This window comes from Pan troglodytes, chromosome 5, assembly GCF_028858775.2.
Source record: "Pan troglodytes isolate AG18354 chromosome 5, NHGRI_mPanTro3-v2.0_pri, whole genome shotgun sequence".
Lineage (NCBI taxonomy): Eukaryota > Metazoa > Chordata > Mammalia > Primates > Hominidae > Pan > Pan troglodytes.
In genome coordinates this window covers 100830809-100851136 of record NC_072403.2, presented here as the reverse complement: position 1 = coordinate 100851136, position 20328 = coordinate 100830809, and the positions used below count along the sequence as shown (strand labels likewise).

Genomic DNA, 20328 nt, shown 5'->3' with positions numbered 1-20328 from the left:
CTTCCAAAGTGCTGGGACTACAGGTGTGAGCCACCACACCCGGCCTAGATGTGAAATATTTCGATCAACTTACAGTAGAATTGTGCCACTTTCTCATACTGTTTTATACAGTTGTATTTTAAAATAAGTCTGTGTGTTTAGATAGTTGTATTGTTAGTCAAACTAATTATTAGGGTTGGTATATATGTTTGTGCACGCTGTGCACTGAATAACTCCAGAGGATGCTGTTTACACAGACTATTATGTACATTGTGGCAGCCTTGATAATTATGCTGATAAAATAGTTGTTAGTGTTGAAATTTAACTAATTCTTTATTTAATTCAGTCACAGCCCGTTGGAGATTGTGATTTTAATGTTCGTCTGCAGTGTATAGAACGAGAAATTATAAGTCCTCGACACGAAAAAATGAAGACTGGGCTCATTGACAAAACACAGGAACCATTTAGCGTCAGAAATAAGCCGTTTTTTGACATCTGTACTTCAAGAAAGGTAAAGTTTAATTTTTTTTTAAATTAGTGCTAATAATGTCTCATAATTCAGCTTACAAGATGAATATGAATGACATTTTGCTGCCCAGTTGTCTTGACTTTGTCAGAAAATACTCGAATTGGGTATAGAACTGTTTTGGCCAAACATGGTACGACTCCTAGGCTTTTTCTCTTGAATAAGATTCTCAGTGGTGGCACCTGAAACTAGGCTGTTTCCCTTTTTCTCATAATAGTTTTTGTTTTATGGTCATTGGTCATACTACGTTTTTTAAAAAGCTATAAGCAACATAGAACTGTATTGAATGAAAATCATTAGGCCTGCTCCTACACATCCTGAAGGTAAAGTGTTTGGTACGTACTCTTATTAAAAAGATACATTTATATATATGTGTATGTATATATATATACAGATATATATATATAGATATATACACACACACACATACATTGAAGGTTTTCTTTTAGTATTTTTGTTGTTTCCACTTAAAATGAATCATATACTAAGGCCAGGCTCGGTGGCTCATGCCTGTAATCCCAGCACTTTGGGAGGCCAAGGCAGGCAGATCACAAGGTCAGGAACTCAAGACCAGCCTGGCCAATATGGTGAAACCCGTCTCTACTAAAAATACAAAAATTAGCCGGGTGTGGTGGCGCATGTCTATAGTCCCAGCTACTCGGGAGGCTGAGGCAGGAGAATCGCTTGAACTCAGAAGGTGGAGGTTGCAGTGAGCCGAGATTGCGCCACTGCACTTCAGCCTGGGCGACAGAGCAAGACTCTGTCTCAAAAAAAAAAAAAAAGAATCATACTAAATATTCCAAGATGTTGGTTCTTTTTGTTTTGCTTTGTTTTTTCACTTAACAGTATGGCTTGGAGATATTTCCATGTCAGTGCATAGAGATTTGCCATGTTATTTGTTAAGTGCTGCATGGTAATGATAGTAAAGGTGTACTATACATTATGTTGTAATTGATGGGTTTTTAGATTGCTTCTAGTCCTTTGCTATTACCAACACTGTTTCAGTGAACATTTTTGTTTATATGGGTGGATATTTCTTCAGGGTAAGTAGAATTTTTGGTTTAAAGTTTATGAGTAATGTTAGTAACTACTGCCAAATTCCTTTCCAAATAAAGCAATTTTGTCTCCAGCAGATGAGAGAGCTCATTTTCCCATTGCCAGCACTCTTTTTTTTTTTGATCTGTAGGCAAGGCAGTGTATTGTAATGGGAAGGTGAGTATGAGTTTTTTGTTTTGTTTTGTTTTGTTTTTTTTTTGAGGCAGGGTCTCACTCTTGCTCAGCCTGGAGTGCAATGGTGCCATCTCGGCTCACCACAGCCTTGACCTCCTGGGGTCAAGTGATCCTCCCACCTCAGCCTACCGAGTAGCTGGGACTACAGGCGCATACTACCATGTCCAGCTAATTTTTTTGTATTTTTTTCTAGAGACGAGGTTTCCCTGCGTTGCCCAGGCTGGTCTCCAACTCCTGGGCTCAAGTGATCAGCCTGCCTTAGCCTCCCAAAGTGCTGGGATTACAGGTGTGAGCCACCATGCCTGGCTGAAAAGTTCATTTTTATGTAGTTAAATTTGGCAGAATATGTCTTGCATCTTCTGGTTTTCTGTCTTGCTTAAGAAGCCCTTCATCTCTAAAATGTTTTTATATTATGTTCTAATATTGCTATGATTTTGTCTGATGATTACATTTAGATGCTCTATTTTTACTCTTCCATTCCTTCAGGGAATTGTCTTCTGTTTGCATAGTCTATTTAGCATCCAGTTTCTTCTATTCACTGTCTCTTCTTCATGCCCTGTGTTCTCACATGAACATACTAATTCTGTTTATGCCTCATCTTCTCCATTTTCCTTTTCATTCTCTTTTTTTTCTTTGTTATTATTTTTAGTATCACTCATATGACTACTATTATTACTGGTACTACTGTTATTGCTGCTGCACAGTTTGTTTTCAGTGGGATATTTACCAGATCTAGTGTTTAAAAGCAATTGTACCTTGGTATTTCTGTTTTTTTTAAGACATGACATATAAACTGCATATTGACTGTTTCCTAAGACTTTTCTCCATTTCTCATTTGTGCTTTTGGTGAGATTCTTATTTCTTTGTATATAAACTATACATAGTGTTTTCTGTGTGCCTGTTATGTGTTAGGATGTCTGATTTATTGAACCCACCTTTTAATTTGTTTTTCTTCTCTGACTTCCCGTTTTCCTTTCTTCCTTGTTTTATAATTTGTCTGCAGTTTTGAATATTCGTAAGACCTTCTTGCTTTTGGTAGTGGTTAACTTTCTTAGCAAACCTGATTGATGGTTCTAATTCATAGATATGTTAGTTGGCAGTCATAAAGCTCTGCTCTCCTTATCAGAATTTAAATGTATTTTGAGCCTGCATACCACATGGTCCCATGCTTGATTGTATACTGATAAACATTTGAAATGTTTTAGAAGTTTTAGAAGGGATAAGGGGGCACATTTGGCATTCAGAAGAAGGCCAGCTGGCTATTTCCTAAGAAGCCTGAAGGAATGTTACACCTTTTGTGAAATTTGTCATATTCCAGAATCAGGTTTGTAGCTTCACAGATTCAGAAACTTTGGGAGGCATTTGCTCTTTTTGTATTTCTCTATTGTGAGTTGAATTTATAGTTCAGCTTTGATACTGGGTTATGAGTACTTTTACATTAAAATTGCACGTGGCATCCAAGAAGTTGCATTGTGGTGGGATTTTATTTTCTAAACCAGTGTTTTATATGCCTGGTTTAGGGCATTTGAAAAATTGGTGGCCATGAAGAACCATGGTCTGTTTACATTCAACCCAGGGAATAGTACCCAAATAATTTATATTTTTTGGGAGGAGAGTGGTTATGATAGAATTGTACAAAAATATAGCAACATATGCAATCATGTTTTAAACTCTTCACCTGCTCCTACTCTAGTCTGCTTAATTTGGTGTCAGTCTTTGGATATGATATTAGCTGTAAGTAATCCTAGCACTATTGAGTGGCTATCTTTTTCATTCAACAAATACAGAGTAATCATCCTACTTTTATTATGATTTTGTGTAACACCTGCTTGGCATGGGAATTTTGGTTGACCTCTGCCGCTCTGATCTTTCGACTGTTCACTGCTTGCCTTTTGTGTCTGTTTTGGCAGCAGGGATATTAAGGGGGTACCTACAAGAGCCTGTGTACTACTGTGCCCTGTCCAATAGGTTGGGTAAAGATAAAGTTAATATTTAACCATCTGCTCTGTCCACGGTGGAAGTCTATTAACTGAAACTGTGTTCTCTTATGAGAACATTTTCTAAATTGTAAATATAGTATAAAAGTTGGGCAAAAGCCAGATTCCTTTGGTTTGTGTTCATTTTTAAAAAATGAATTTCACAGGTTGTGCTGTCATAATTCAGAGTTCAGCATTTAAGAAAATGTGTTTAGATAGTATAATTTCATTAGTCAAATCAGTACTGCTTAGAAATATTTGCTAATGTGTAATATCAGAACTATTTTTTAGGGATTTGAAACAATTATGTGGAACAACTTGTTACGTAGTTTTTCACTAGAAAGACAGTGTTCTTACTGTGTTTTTCTTTATACTTAGCTTATGTAATTCCTTAAAATCATAGGATATTTCTTTTTTTTTTTTTTTTAACATTGGTGAAATCCACAGAGTTTATTCAGATTTTACAGGTTTTACGTGCACTTATTGTATGTGTGTGTGTGCCCATCTGTGTGTATGGTTATATGAAATTTTACTAACCTGCACATTGTGCACATGTACCCTAAAACTTAAAGAATAAAAAAAAAAAAGAAAAGAAACTGGATCACTTACACACTGCTGGTGGAAATTTCTTTTTTTTTTTTTAATTATACTTTAAGTTTTAGGGTACATGTGCACATTGTGCAGGTTAGTTACATATGTATACAAGTGCCATGCTGGTGCGCTGCACCCACCAACTCGTCATCCAGCATTAGGTATATCTCCCAATGCTATCCCTCCCCCCTCCCCCCTCCCCACCACAGTCCCCAGAGTATGATATTCCCCTTCCTGTGTCCATGTGATCTCATTGTTCAATTCCCACCTATGAGTGAGAATATGCGGTGTTTGGTTTTTTGTTCTTGTGATAGTTTACTGAGAATGATGGTTTCCAATTTCATCCATGTCCCTACAAAGGATATGAACTCATCATTTTTTATGGCTGCATAGTATTCCATGGTGTATATGTGCCACATTTTCTTAATCCAGTCTATCATTGTTGGACATTTGGGTTGGTTCCAAGTCTTTGCTATTGTGAATAATGCCGCAATAAACATACGTGTGCATGTGTCTTTATAGCAGCATGATTTATAGTCATTTGGGTATATACCCAGTAATGGGATGGCTGGGTCAAATGGTATTTCTAGTTCTAGATCCCTGAGGAATCGCCACACTGACTTCCACAATGGTTGAACTAGTTTACAGTCCCACCAACAGTGTAAAAGTGTTCCTATTTCTCCACATCCTCTCCAGCACCTGTTGTTTCCTGACTTTTGAATGATTGCCATTCTAACTGGTGTGAGATGATATCTCATAGTGGTTTTGATTTGCATTTCTCTGATGGCCAGTGATGATGAGCATTTTTTCATGTGTTTTTTGGCTGCATAAATGTCTTCTTTTGAGAAGTGCCTGTTCATGTCCTTTGCCCACTTTTTGATGGGGTTGTTTGTTTTTTTTCTTGTAAATTTGTTTGAGTTCACTGTAGATTCTGGATATTAGCCCTTTGTCAGATGAGTAGGTTGTGAAAATTTTCTCCCATGTTGTAGGTTGCCTATTCACTCTGATGGTAGTTTCTTTTGCTGTGCAGAAGCTCTTTAGTTTAATTAGATCCCATTTGTCAATTTTGGCTTTTGTTGCCATTGCTTTTGGTGTTTTGGACATGAAGTCCTTGCCCACGCCTATGTCCTGAATGGTAATGCCTAGGTTTTCTTCTAGGGTTTTTATGGTTTTAGGTCTAACGTTTAAATCTTTAATCCATCTTGAATTGATTTTTGTATAAGGTGTAAGGAAGGGATCCAGTTTCAGCTTTCTACCTATGGCTAGCCAGTTTTCCCAGCACCATTTATTAAATAGGGAATCCTTTCCCCATTGGTTGTTTTTCTCAGGTTTGTCAAAGATCAGATAGTTGTAGGTAAGCGGCGTTATTTCTGAGGGCTCTGTTCTGTTCCATTGATCTATATTTCTGTTTTGGTACCAGTACCATGCTGTTTTGGTTACTGTAGCCTTGTAGTATAGTTTGAAGTCAGGTAGTGTGATGCCTCCAGCTTTGTTCTTTTGGCTTAGGATTGACTTGGCGATGCGGGCTCTCTTTTGGTTCCATATGAACTTTAAAGTAGTTTTTTCCAATTCTGAGAAGAAAGTCATTGGTAGCTTGATGGGGATGGCATTGAATCTGTAAATTACCTTGGGCAGTATGGCCATTTTCACGATATTGATTCTTCCTATCCATGAGCAAGGAATGTTCTTCCATTTGTTTGTATCCTCTTTTATTTCCTTGAGCAGTGGTTTGTAGTTCTCCTTGAAGAGGTGCTTCACATCCCTTGTAAGTTGGATTCCTAGGTATTTTATTCTCTTTGAAGCAATTGTGAATGGGAGTTCACTCATGATTTGGCTCTCTGTTTGTCTGTTGTTGGTGTATAAGAATGCTTGTGATTTTTGTACATTGATTTTGTATCCTGAGACTTTGCTGAAGTTGCTTATCAGCTTAAGGAGATTTTGGGCTGAGACGATGGGGTTTTCTAGATAAACAATCATGTCATCTGCAAACAGGGACAATTTGACTTCCTCTTTTCCTAATTGAATACCCTTTATTTCCTTCTCCTGCCTGATTGCCCTGGCCAGAACTTCCAACACTATGTTGAATAGGAGCGGTGAGAGAGGGCATCCCTGTCTTGCGCCCGTTTTCACAGGGAATACTTCCAGTTTTTGCCCATTCAGTATGATATTGGCTGTGGGTTTGTCATAGATAGCTCTTATTATTTTGAAATATGTCCCATCAATACCTAATTTATTGAGAGTTTTTAGCATGAAGGGTTGTTGAATTTTGTCAAAGGCTTTTTCTGCATCTATTGAGATAATCATGTGGTTTTTGTCTTTGGCTCTGTTTATATGCTGGATTACATTTATTGATTTGCGTATGTTGAACCAGCCTTGCATCCCAGGGATGAAGCCCACTTGATCATGGTGGATAAGCTTTTTGATGTGCTGCTGGATTCGGTTTGCCAGTATTTTATTGAGGATTTTTGCATCAATGTTCATCAAGGATATTGGTCTAAAATTCTCTTTTTTGGTTGTGTCTCTGCCAGGCTTTGGTATCAGAATGATGCTGGCCTCATAAAATGAGTTAGGGAGGATTCCCTCTTTTTCTATTGATTGGAATAGTTTCAGAAGGAATGGTACCAGTTCCTCCTTGTACCTCTGGTAGAATTCGGCTGTGAATCCATCTGGTCCTGGACTCTTTTTGGTTGGTAAACTATTGATTATTGCCACAATTTCAGCTCCTGTTATTGGTCTATTCAGAGATTCAACTTCTTCCTGGTTTAATCTTGGGAGAGTGTATGTGTCCAGGAATTTATCCATTTCTTCTAGATTTTCTAGTTTATTTGCGTAGAGGTGTTTGTAGTATTCTGTGATGGTAGTTTGTATTTCTGTGGGATCGGTGGTGATATCCCCTTTATCATTTTTTATTGCGTCTATTTGATTCTTCTCTCTTTTTTTCTTTATTAGTCTTGCTAGCGGTCTATCAATTTTGTTGATCCTTTCAAAAAACCAGCTCCTGGATTCATTAATTTTTTGAAGGGTTTTTTGTGTCTCTATTTCCTTCAGTTCTGCTCTGATTTTAGTTATTTCTTGCCTTCTGCTAGCTTTTGAATGTGTTTACTCTTGCTTTTCTAGTTCTTTTAATTGTGATGTTAGGGTGTCAATTTTGGATCTTTCCTGCTTTCTCTTGTGGGCATTTAGTGCTATAAATTTCCCTCTGCACACTACTTTGAATGTGTCCCAGAGATTCTGGTATGTTGTGTCTTTGTTCTCATTGGTTTCAAAGAACATCTTTATTTCTGCCTTCATTTCGTTATGTACCCAGCAGTCATTCAGGAGCAGGTTGTTCAGTTTCCATGTAGTTGAGCGGCTTTGAGTGAGATTCTTAATCCTGAGTTCTAGTTTGATTGCACTGTGGTCTGAGAGATAGTTTGTTATAATTTCTGTTCTTTTACATTTGCTGAGGAGAGCTTTACTTCCCAGTATGTGGTCAATTTTGGAATAGGTGTGGTGTGGTGCTGAAAAAAATGTATATTCTGTTGATTTGGGGTGGAGAGTTCTGTAGATGTCTATTAGGTCCGCTTGGTGCAGAGCTGAGTTCAATTCCTGGGTATACTTGTTGACTTTCTGTCTCGTTGATCTGTCTAATGTTGACAGTGGGGTGTTAAAGTCTCCCATTATTAATGTGTGGGAGTCTAAGTCTCTTTGTAGGTCACTCAGGACTTGCTTTATGAATCTGGGTGCTCCTGTATTGGGTGCATAAATATTTAGGATAGTTAGCTCCTCTTGTTGAATTGATCCCTTTACCATTATGTAATGGCCTTCTTTGTCTCTTTTGATCTTTGTTGGTTTAAAGTCTGTTTTATCAGAGACTAGGATTGCAACCCCTGCCTTTTTTTGTTTTCCATTTGCTTGGTAGATCTTCCTCCATCCTTTTATTTTGAGCCTATGTGTGTCTCTGCACGTGAGATGGGTTTCCTGAATACAGCACACTGATGGGTCTTGACTCTTTATCCAACTTGCCAGTCTGTGTCTTTTCATTGGAGAATTTAGTCCATTTACATTTAAAGTTAATATTGTTATGTGTGAATTTGATCCTGTCATTATGATGTTAGCTGGTGATTTTGCTCGTTAGTTGATGCAGTTTCTTCCTAGTCTTGATGGTCTTTACATTTTGGCATGATTTTGCAGCGGCTGGTACCGGTTGTTCCTTTCCATGTTTAGCGCTTCCTTCAGGAGCTCTTTTAGGGCAGGCCTGGTGGTGACAAAATCGGTCAGCATTTGCTTGTCTGTAAAGTATTTTATTTCTCCTTCACTTATGAAGCTTAGTTTGGCTGGATATGAAATTCTGGGTTGAAAATTCTTTTCTTTAAGAATGTTGAATATTGGCCCCCACTCTCTTCTGGCTTGTAAGGTTTCTGCCGAGAGATCCGCTGTTAGTCTGATGGGCTTCCCTTTGAGGGTAACCCGACCTTTCTGTCTGGCTGCCCTTAACATTTTTTCCTTCATTTCAACTTTGGTGAATCTGACAATTATGTGTCTTGGAGTTGCTCTTCTCGAGGAGTATCTTTGTGGCGTTCTCTGTATTTCCCGAATCTGAACCTTGGCCTGCCTTGCTAGATTGGGGAAGTTCTCCTGGATAATATCCTGCAGAGTGTTTTCCAACTTGGTTTCATTCTCCGCATCACTTTCAGGTACACCAATCAGACGTAGATTTGGTCTTTTCACATAGTCCCATATTTCTTGGAGGCTTTGCTCATTTCTTTTTATTCTTTTTTCTCTAGACTTCCCTTCTCGCTTCGTTTCATTCATTTCATCTTCCATTGCTGATACCCTTTCTTCCAGTTGATCGCATCGGCTCCTGAGGCTTCTGCATTCTTCACGTAGTTCTCGAGCCTTGGTTTTCAGCTCCATCAGCTCCTTTAAGCACTTCTCTGTATTGGTTATTCTAGTTATACATTCTTCTAAATTTTTTTCAAAGTTTTCAACTTCTTTGCCTTTGGTTTGAATGTCCTCCCGTAGCTCAGAGTAATTTGATCGTCTGAAGCCTTCTTCTCTCAGCTCGTCAAAATCATTCTCCATCCAGCTTTGTTCCGTTGCTGGTGAGGAACTGCGTTCCTTTGGAGGAGGAGAGGCGCTCTGCATTTTAGAGTTTCCAGTTTTTCTGTTCTGTTTTTTCCCCATCTTTGTGGTTTTATCTACTTTTGGTCTTTGATGATGGTGATGTACAGATGGGTTTTTGATGTGGATGTCCTTTCTGTTTGTTAGTTTTCCTTCTAACAGACAGGACCCTCAGCTGCAGGTCTGTTGGAATACCCTGCCGTGTGAGGTGTCAGTGTGCCCCTGCTGGGGGGTGCCTCCCAGTTAGGCTGCTCGGGGGTCAGGGGTCAGGGACCCACTTGAGGAGGCAGTCTGCCCGTTCTCAGATCTCCAGCTGCGTGCTGGGAGAACCACTGCTCTCTTCAAAGCTGTCAGACAGGGACATTTAAGTCTGCAGAGGTTACTGCTGTCTTTTTGTTTGTCTGTGCCCTGCCCCCAGAGGTGGAGCCTACAGAGGCAGGCAGGCCTCCTTGAGCTGTGGTGGGCTCCACCCAGTTCGAGCTTCCCGCTGCTTTGTTTACCTAAGCAAGCCTGGGCAATGGCGGGCGCCCCTCCCCCAGCCTCGCTGCCGCCTTGCAGTTTGATCTCAGACTGCTGTGCTAGCAATCAGCGAGATTCCGAGGGCGTAGGACCCTCCGAGCCAGGTGTGGGATATAGTCTCGTGGTGCGCCGTTTTTTAAGCTGGTCTGTAACGTGCAATATTCGGGTGGGAGTGACCCGAGTTTTCCAGGTGCGTCCGTCACCCCTTTCTTTGACTCGGAAAGGGAACTCCCTGACCCCTTGCGCTTCCCAGGTGAGGCAATGCCTTGCCCTGCTTCGGCTCGCGCACGGTGCGCACACCCACTGGCCTGCGCCCACTGTCTGGCACTCCCTAGTGAGATGAACCCGGTACCTCAGATGGAAATGCAGAAATCACCGTCTTCTGCATCGCTCACGCTGGGAGCTGTAGACCGGAGCTGTTCCTATTCGGCCATCTTGGCTCCTCCCCCGGATATTTCTTTTTTAAAAGCAATTCTTGCTAGGCGTGGTGGCTCACACCTGTAATCCCGGCACTTTGGAAGGCCAAGGCACTTGGATCGCTTGTGCCCAAGAGTTCGAGACCAGCCTGGGCAACATGGCAAAACCCTGTCTCTACAAAAAATACTAGAAAATTAGCCGGGCATGGTGGCACATGCCTGTAGTTCCAGCTATTCAGGAGGCGGAGGTGGAATGATTGCTTGAGCCTGCGAGTTTGAGGCTACAGTGAGCCAAGACTGTGCCACTGTACTTCAGCCTGGGTGGCAGAGTGGGACACTGTCTTGAAATAAATAAATAATAAAAGCAATTCTAATTTTTAGAATTTTAAATAGTCTCCTCTCCTCACTTTCAGTTCTTATTATTGTTTTTTGTCCTTAATGTCTCTTACTGAAGTATTTTCGGTTGTAGAATACAAAAGGAAAACACACTTTATAGCAGAATTGGCATAACATGTAAGACCTTAGTAACACCAGTTATAGGATAATAACTACAATTGACAGGTTATTGCTGTGGAGATTTTTATCTTTGCTAATGGGATGGTAAAATAGTGATATTACGAACCTTACAGCATTTTCAGGGAAGTATAGATCATTTATTTTAAGAATGGTAGCTTTTATGAAGTTTTAAACAAAATTTACAGCTATAAAACATGCATACTAATTTTGTAGAAAAATAATAGAATTTCATATCTGTGTATCTTTAAAATCTCAAAGATGATTCTGATTTTAGGAATTTATTAATATTGCTCTATAACTCTTTGTTTTGTTTAATTTGATCTGTTAAACACAATAAAGGGATAATTGTTCAGTTTTTAACTTTAATATACAGTCAGAATACAACATCCAAAATAGTAATAACAAGCTGTTTTTCAAATTGCGATTCTATTTACATTTCCAGTTTGAAGGCCAATTCAAAAAGAATTATTTGAATAGACTATATATGACTAACAAAACTTTAAAAACATGCAGTAAAAAGTTTCTCTGAAAGCTCCCCATCCATTTATCACCTTCTCAGTAACCATTGCTGTTAGCTTTTAGTGTATCCATCCAGAATTTCTTTATCAATAAATAAACACATTTATTTATATTCTTACTATCTCCATAAAGTGATGATTTTTTTTTTCTTTTTTTTCGAAACAGAGTCTTGCTCTGTCATCCAGGCTAGAGTGCAGTGGTGCGATCATGGCTCACTGCATCCTTGACCTCCCAGACTCAAACAATCCTCCCAACTCAGCCTCCTGAATAGCTGGAACTATAGACCGGAACCACCATTCCTAGCTAATTTTTTAATTTTTTGAGTGATGGGATTTTGCTATATTGACCAGGCTGGTCTCAAATTCCTGGGCTCAAACGATCTGCCTGCCTCGGCCTCCCAAAGTGTTGAGATTACAGGCATGAGACACCATGACCAGCATGGTGATTTTTTAATACACTGTTCTGTCGTTTTCTTTTTTTCTTTAAAAAAAACTTGACAGTATCTCTTAAGTCTCTTCACTCCAGTATTGGTACACAGAAATTAGATCATCTTCATTTCTCTTTAACAGTTGCACAGATTTTCATTGTATCAGTATGCCATAACTTAGCTAACATCATAGTCATAGACATTTGGGTTATTTTTAGTCTGTTGACATGGTTTTTTTTTTTTGCGTATAGATATTCAGTTGTTTCTATACCAATTGAAGAGACTATCCTTTTCTCATTGAATTACTTTTGCACCTTCATAAAAAATGAAGTTTGTTGTGTATGTCTGGTTCTGTTTCTAGACTGTCTGTTCAGTTCTCTTGATCTATTTGGCTGTCTTTACTCAAGTACCATACTGTCTTGATTATTTTTGGTTGTTGTAAATCTTGAAATCAGATAGTATTAATGTTCCAACTTTGTTGTTCTTTTCTAAGTTGTTTTGGCTATTCTAGGCCTTTGCATTTTCATGTGAATTTTATAATTAGCTGTCAATTTCTACAAAAAAGCCTACTGGGATTTTGGTTGGAATTGTAATGAATATATAGGCCAATTTTGGGGAAGAACTAACATCATAACAATGCCAAGTTTTCTAGTTCATCAACCTGGCATATATTTTCTTTTATGTAGGTCTTCTTTATTGTCTCTCAGCAATTTTTGTAGTTTTAAGCATGAGATTTTGCTCATCTTTTTTCAGATTTATTTCATACTTTTTGATATTGTCATAAAAGTCTTTGTAAAATTTCCATTTCTGACTATTGGTAGTATATAGAAATATACTTTTTTCCCCAAAGGAGTACATTGATTTTTGTATTTTGATGTTTTATCTTACAGTCTTGCTAAACTCAATTATTATACTAATAATTTTTTGTGAATTTCATCAAAATTATTACATAGACAACTATATAAGTGAAAAAGGTGCTACTTTTCCCTTTCCAACTTGGATGCTTTTAATTTTATTCTCCTGCCTTACTGCACTGACTAGAATCTATTGTTTAATGTTGTATGGAAGCAGTGAGAGTGAACAGTCTTGTCTTCTTCCACATCTATAGGGAAGGAAAATTTTGTTTTTAACTATTAAATATGATGTTAGCTATAGGACTCTAGGATAGATGCCTTTTATACATGGTTAGGTTTTAAACTTGAAAGCTGATAATTTTGACATACAATCTTATTTATCGAACTCTCTTACTTTTGTTATTGCTTGCAATAATTTTGCAATTTTTTTAGGCATTCATATTAAGTGTAAATAGTGATATTTTTACTTATTGGATTTTTCATACATTAACTTTTGTCTAGTTTGATTATACATAAATACAGTTTTAAATTGTGGCAGTAGTTATGGGGATTCTTTTTTCCTGATTTGAGTGGGAATGCTTCTGGTGTTTCTTCAGAGTATGATATACTGCCTTTAATTCTGAGATCTGTTTTATCCGGTGAAACAAGTATGCGTTTGTTTTATTTTTAACCAAGAATGGGTGTTCAGTTTGGTCAAATGGCTTTTCATCTACTATAGATCGAATACTATTTTTTTTTCTGTTTAGATCTGTTTATCTCAGGAATTATATGAAAATATTTCCTGATGTTGAATCATTCTCTCATTCCTGGGATAAGCCCTACTTTGTCTTAATATATTATTTAAAAAATTGTACTGCCCAGTTTTTTTTTCTAACTTTTTAAAAGGATTTTTGCATTGATGTTTATAAATAATCTTGATATGTTGTAAATCTTTGGAAACTTTTTCATCAGCGGTACACTCTGTTATACTCTGTTTTCATCAGTGTAATAAAAAAACTTGGTTTAAAAAAATATGTTCTAGAGCTTTTTTTTGTTGTTGTTGTTGTTTTAAGACAGGGTCTTGCTCTGGTACCCAGGCTGGAGTGCAGTGACACAATTATAGCTCACTACAGCCTTGAACTCCTGGGCTCAAGTGATCCTCCTGCCTCAGCCTCCCGAGTAGCTGGGACTACAGGCACGTGCCACCACACTCAGCTAATTTTAAAATTTTTTGTGGAGATAGTGCCTCTCAGTATGTTTGACCAGGCTGGTCTTGAACTCTTAGGCTCAAGGCTGTGCTCTGGCTTTGGCTTCCCGAAGTGTTGGGATTACACGGTGAGCCACCATGCCCGGCCAGAGCAGTTTTAATAAAAACATTGGAATTACCTGCTTTTTTAGGTTTTTGAGGAATTCCTCCACGGAATTATTTGGATTGTAGTGCTTTGGGTTTGGGTTAATATCTTTTTCACTTCCTATGTGAAAATTGGTACATTTAAATTTTTCTCTCCCTTTGAGTGCAATATCCATTTATTAAAATACCTGAAGTTTCTTCTTTCTTTTTTTTTTTGGGGTATTTTTTTGCACTTGATCTTAGCCAAGAAGTTGAGAACTGATTTTTAAAAATGTGATAGCTATTTAATTTTTTTCTCCTCCCATGAACTTTTAGATTAATTTTTTATTTCTGCTCTTTTCCTAAGCCAAGCCTAGTTCTGTCTTTATTTTATTGGAGTGGAGTGGTATGATGACAACTCACTGCAGCCTTGACTTCCTTGGCTTCAGCAATCATTCCGCCTTAGCCTCCTGAGTAGCTGGGACTACAAGCACGTGTTATCATGCCCGGCTAATTTTTGTATCTTTTGTAGAGATGGGGTTTCACCGTGTTCCCCTGGCTGGTCTTGAACTCCCGAGCTCAAGCAGTCTGCCCACCTTGACCTCCCAAAGTGTTGGGATTACAAGCGTGAGCCACCACAGCTGGCAAATATCTGATAATTTATTTGTCATGTTAGTAAGGGTTTTGCGGTTTTGGTTTATTTTTTCATCTTTCCCAGGATTGTGAGAGTTTTAAAATTTCTAGTGGAAGAGTCTTTATTTTCTGAGTTTATTCTTAATTTAAAAATGTTTATTATAGTGACATGAGAGAATATTATCTGTACTTTTCTACTTTTTGGAATTTATTATAAAGTGTCATCAATTATATATATATATAAATCTCATTCATATGTCATTTCAGAGGGAAATTTAAGAAAATCATATAATGCATACTAAAGAGAATTCATACTTTCATTGGTGAACCTAAAGATTTATTGTCCCAGATAACTTCCTTTGGAGTAGTAAATCATATATATATATATATATGTAAATCTTATATATACATGTAAATCATATATATATGTAAATCTTATATATATATGTAAATCTTATATATATATATATATATATGTGTGTGTGTGTGTGTGTGTGTGTGTGTTTTTAATAGAGACAGAGTCTTGCTGTATTGCCCAGGCTGGTCTCAAACTCATGGGCTCAAGCAATTCTTTCACCTCAGTGTCCCAAGTAGCTGAGCTGCAGGCGTATACCACTGTGCCTGGCTAATTATAATACTTTCTAAAACTTTCTGGTACAGATCTATCACCTTAAAATTCTGGTAGTTACTGACTTTTTGTCCTGCTCTGAAGTTTAATGTTTTTATACGATGTTTTTCATAGGCATTTTAGTAGATGTTTTGGAAAGTTTGTACCAAATCTGCTAGACAGACAATATTTTAAACTAGAAAGCTCTATTATTACTTGCTTAGTCTGAGAAGCTGCTTTTTATGTTTCATAATTATTTTCCCCTTATTTTCAGGGAATAGGTTATCTGTGTATATAAGTAGATGGGAAAGACCACTCTAAAATTGCTCATTTGTGGAGTGATAACATTTCCTGATATATTCTTGTCTAATTGCCTATTTTTCTGCCCAATTGGCAAAAATAATAATGCATTCTCTTCTTTGACAAATTTCTCATGTTTACTTTTCCTGTTGAAATAGTATGTTGTCTTTCTTTATTTTCTGCTTGTCTGTGTCTGGAACTCTGTACATTTCCCTTAGAGGGAGTCAGTTGTGTATAGTTAGGATCTAGTGAAAGAACATGCAAAGAATCACTCTTGAGTGATTTTAGGAAATTGTGCTTGATTAAAAAAAATAAGCAAGTCCCTGTCCCCTTTCCCCCATTTCAAAAGCTAGAATTAAAAAAGAAAACAAAAGAACAGATAATCTCTTGAAGTTCCTAGTGGCAAAGCTTTTCTCTGCTTGGAGTCATTTTACTTTCTACTGTCTAGTTAGACTAGAAAAATTTTATGTGGAAAATATTTTTAAATAATTTGCTTATTGCTGTTTCAAAAGTAAAATGTTTGCTTTATAGGATGAAAGAGTAGTAAATGTTAAGATCTCCTTTCTAATAACTGTTGAGAGTATTAAATAGACAATTACAAAGGTTATTCTTTTACTACATTTAATTTTTCAAGAACACATCTACTTTTAAAATAATTTTATTAATATTAGTTATTTGCATGCTTCGTTAGGCAGGAATTTAAATTTTATGTTTATTTATGTATTTCATTTGGCATTCAGATTTATTTTCTATGTATTGCTTTTCTTTATTTTCTTGTTTATCACTAAATATAAATTTATAAGTTCTTAAGTGTCTGTTCAAGACTAGTAGTTCATAAAACCATAAGGCTTGTTATTTTTATATCACTGTTCTATGACTGTATCAGTGTTGTATTGTTTGTATCATAGTAAAAGAAACAGAACCTTTGAGAGTTTGTTATGGCAACTGTGGTTGAAGAGAAGAAAGAATTTTTGCATAAACATGAAGATCTATTGTTCACACATAGAGATTTTCAGTGATTATGCCTAATTTTTAATGAAATTACAGATATAATGGTGCAACTGCATTTTGATTTGAAAGCAGATGCAAGATAAAATGAGGATGACCATTCCTTATCATGTTTGTGGTGTTCAGTTTTGCATTATCTAGTCTATTAATATGTCATTCATTATTGATTATTGAATATGGCCTGATGGATCCTTTCAATCTCATTCATATGTCATTTCAGAGGGAAATTTAAGAAAATCATATAATGCATACTAAAGAGAATTCATACTTTCATACGGTGAACCTAAAGATTTATTGTCCCAGATAACTTCTTTTGGAGTAGTAAATCTTTTTCATTGACACATGAAGAAATAATTGTATCTCATGCCATATATATTTGAAATATTTCTATGAAAGATTTTTAATTGTAACATGGAGAATTTTCTATGTTTGCTAAATATGAGAGCTAATTTTTTTTATAATTAACATTCAAAAAAATACCTATTTGTAGATTCAGAGGAAAATGATGATTATTATTTTATTTTATTTTTTATTCTTTTTTTTGAGACGAAGTCTCGCTCTGTCGCCTAGGCCAGAGTGCACTGGTGCTATCTCGGCTCACTGCAACTTCTGCCTCCTGGGTTCAAGCGATTCTCCTGCCTCAGCCTCCTGAATAGTTAGATATCAGGTGTGTGCCACCACACCCGGCTAATTTTTGTCTTTTTAGTAGAGATGGGGTTTCACCATATTGGCCAGGCTGGTCTCAAACTCCTGACCTCGTGATCTGCCTGCCTCGGCCTCCCAAAGTGCTGGGATTACAGGTGTGAGCCACCATGCTCTGTCAAAAGATGTTATTGGCCTCCAAAATAATTAAGAGGCAGTTACTTTGCCTAAATCTGATCAATTAATTGTTCTGTGATTGTGAATTTGCTGCAGGTTAACAAAGCCATAGGATTGACATAGATCACATGACTATTCACATTCAGCTGAATACTTTTCTAAAAATTATGCTTTAAGTTCTGGGATACATGTGCAGAACATGTAGGTTTGTTACATAGATGTGTTACACACATGTGCCATGGTGGTTTGTTGCACCCATCAACCCGTCATCTACATTAGGTATTTCTCCTAATGCTATCCCTCCCATAGCCCCCAACCCCCAACAGGCCCCCAAGTGTGATGTTCCCCTCCCTGTGTCCATGTGTTCTCATTGTTCAACTCCCACTTATGAGTTGAAGATGCAGTGTTTGGTTTTCTGTTTCTGTGCTAGTTTGCTGAGAATGATGGTTTTCAGCTTCATCCATGTCCCTGAAAAGGACATGAACTCATCCTTTTTTATGGCTGCATAGTATTCCATGGTGTCTATGTGGCACATTTTCTTTATCCAGTCTATCATTGATGGGCATTTGGGTTGGTTCCAAGTCTTTGCTATTGTGAATAGTGCTGCAATAAACATACATGTGCATGTGTCTTTTAGTAGAATGATTTATACTCCTTTGGTTATATACCCAGTAATGGGATGGCTGGGTCAAATGGTATTTATGGTTCCAGATCCTTGAGGAATCACCACACTGTCTTCCACAATGATTGAACTAATTTACACTCCCACCAACAGTGTAAAAGCGTTCCTATTTCTCCATATCCTCTCCAGCATCTGTTGTTTCCTGACTTTTTAATGATCGCCATTGTAACTGGCATGAGATGGTATCTCATTGTGGTTTTGATTTGCATTTCTCTAATGACCAGTGATGATGAGCATTTTTTCATATGTTTCTTGGCTGCATACATGTCTTCTTTTGAGAAGTGTCTGTTCATATCCTTTGCCCACTTTTTGATGGGGTTGTTTTTTCTTGTAAATTTAAGTTACTTGTAGATTCTGGATATTAGCCCTTTGTCAGACGGATAGATTGCAAAAATTTTCTCCATTCTCTAGATTTCCTCTTCATTCTGATGATAATTTCTTTTGCTATGCACAAGCTCTTTAGTTTAATTAGATCCCACTTGTCAATTTTGGCTTTTATTTCCATTGCTTTTGGTGTTTTAGTCATGAAGTCTTTGCCTATGCCTATGTCCTGAATGGTATTGCCTAGGTTTTCTTACAGGGTTTTTATGGGTTTAGGTCTTATGTTTAAGTCTTTAATTCATCTTGAGTTAATTTTTGTATAAGGAAGGGGTCCAGTTTCAGTTTTCTGCATATTGCTAGCCAGTTTTCCCAACACCATTTGTTAAATAGGGAATCCTTTCCCCATTTCTTGTTTTTGTCAGGTTTGTCAAAGATCAGATGGTTGTAGATGTGTGGCGTTATTTCTGAGGCCTCTGTTCTGTTCCATTGGTCTATATATCTGTTTTGGTACCAGTACCATGCTGTTTTGGTTACTGTAGCCCTGTAGTGTAGTTTTGAGGTCAGGTAGCATGATGCCTCCAGCTTTGTTCTTTTTGCTTAGGATTGTCTTGGCTATATGGGCTCATTTTTGGTTCCATATGAAATGTAAAGTAGTTTTTTCCAATTCTGTGAAGAAAGTCAATGGTAGTTTGATGGGGGTAGCGTTGAATCTATAAATTACTTTGGGCTATATGGCCATTTTCACGATATTGATTCTTCCTATCTGTGAGCATGGAATATTTTCCCATTTGTTTGTGTCCTCTCTTATTTCCTTGAGCAGTGGTTTGTAGTTCTCCTTGAAGAGGTCATTCACATCCCTTGTAAGTTGTATTCCTAGGTATTTTATTCTCTTTGTAGCAGTTGTGAATGGGAATTCACTCATGACTTGGCTCTCTGTTTGTCTGTTATTGGTGTATGAGAATGCTTGTGATTTTTGTGCATCGATTTTGTATCCTGAGACTTTGCTGAAGTTGCTTATCAGCTTAAGTTGATTTGGGGCTGAGACGATGGAGTTTTCTAAATATGCAATCATGTCATCTGCAGACAGAAACAATTTGACTTCCAGTCTTCTTATTTGAATACACTTTATTTCTTTCTCTTGCCTGATTGCCCTGTCCAGAACTTCAATACTATGTCGAACAGGAATGGTAAGAGAGGGCATCCTTGCCTTGTGCCGGTTTTCAAAGGGAATGCTTCCAGCTTTTGCCCGTGTAGTATGATATTGGCTGTGGGTTTGTCATAAATAGCTCTTATTATTTTGAGATAAGTTCCATCAGTACCTAGTCTATTGAGAGGTTTTAGCATGAAGAGGTGTTGAATTTTATTGAAGGCCTTTTCTGCATTTATTGAGATAATCATGTGGTTTTTGTCATTGGTTCTGTTTATGTGATGGATTACATTTATTGATTTGCGTATGTTGAACCAGCTTTGCATCCCAGGGACTAATCTGACTTGATCGTGGTGGATAAGTTTTTTGATGTGCTGCTGGATTTGGTTTGCCAGTATTTTATTGGGGATTTTTGCATCTGTGTTCATCAGGGATATTGGCCCTGAAATTCTCTTTTTTTGTTGTGTCTGCCAGTTTTTGGTATCAGGATGATGCTGGCCTCATAAAATGAGTTAGGTTGGAGCCCCTCTTTTTCTGTTTGGAATAGTTTCAGAAGGAATGGTACCAGCTCCTCTTTGTACCTTTGGTAGAATTCAGCTGTGAATCTGTCTGGTCCTGGGCTGTTTTTGGTTGGTAGGCTATTAATTACTGCCTCAGTTTCAGAACTTATTATTGGTCTATTCAGGGATTTGACTTCTTCCTGGTTTAGTCTTGGGAGAGTGTATGTGTCAAGGAATTTATCCATTTCTTCTAGATTTTCTAGTTTATTTGCATAGAGGTGTTTATAGTATTCTCTGATGGTAGTTTGTATTTCTGTGGGATCAGTGGTGATATCTCCTTTTTCAT

General features: G+C 37.5%; 1 protein-coding gene across 5 annotated transcripts in view; it reads left to right on the top strand.

The window, feature by feature from the left end:
* RNGTT (RNA guanylyltransferase and 5'-phosphatase) overlaps nt 1–20328 on the top strand; it is a 361923-nt gene that overhangs the window by 118352 nt on the left and 223243 nt on the right. For all 5 annotated transcript variants that reach the window (XR_010157739.1, XM_518633.7, XM_003311379.6 and 2 more), the window contains exon 11: nt 326–490. Coding sequence is in view for 4 of the 5 variants with exons in the window: in XM_518633.7 (XP_518633.3) it covers nt 326–490 (165 nt within the window). In the remaining variant the exon portion in view is untranslated. The remainder of the gene's footprint in view (nt 1–325; nt 491–20328) is intronic.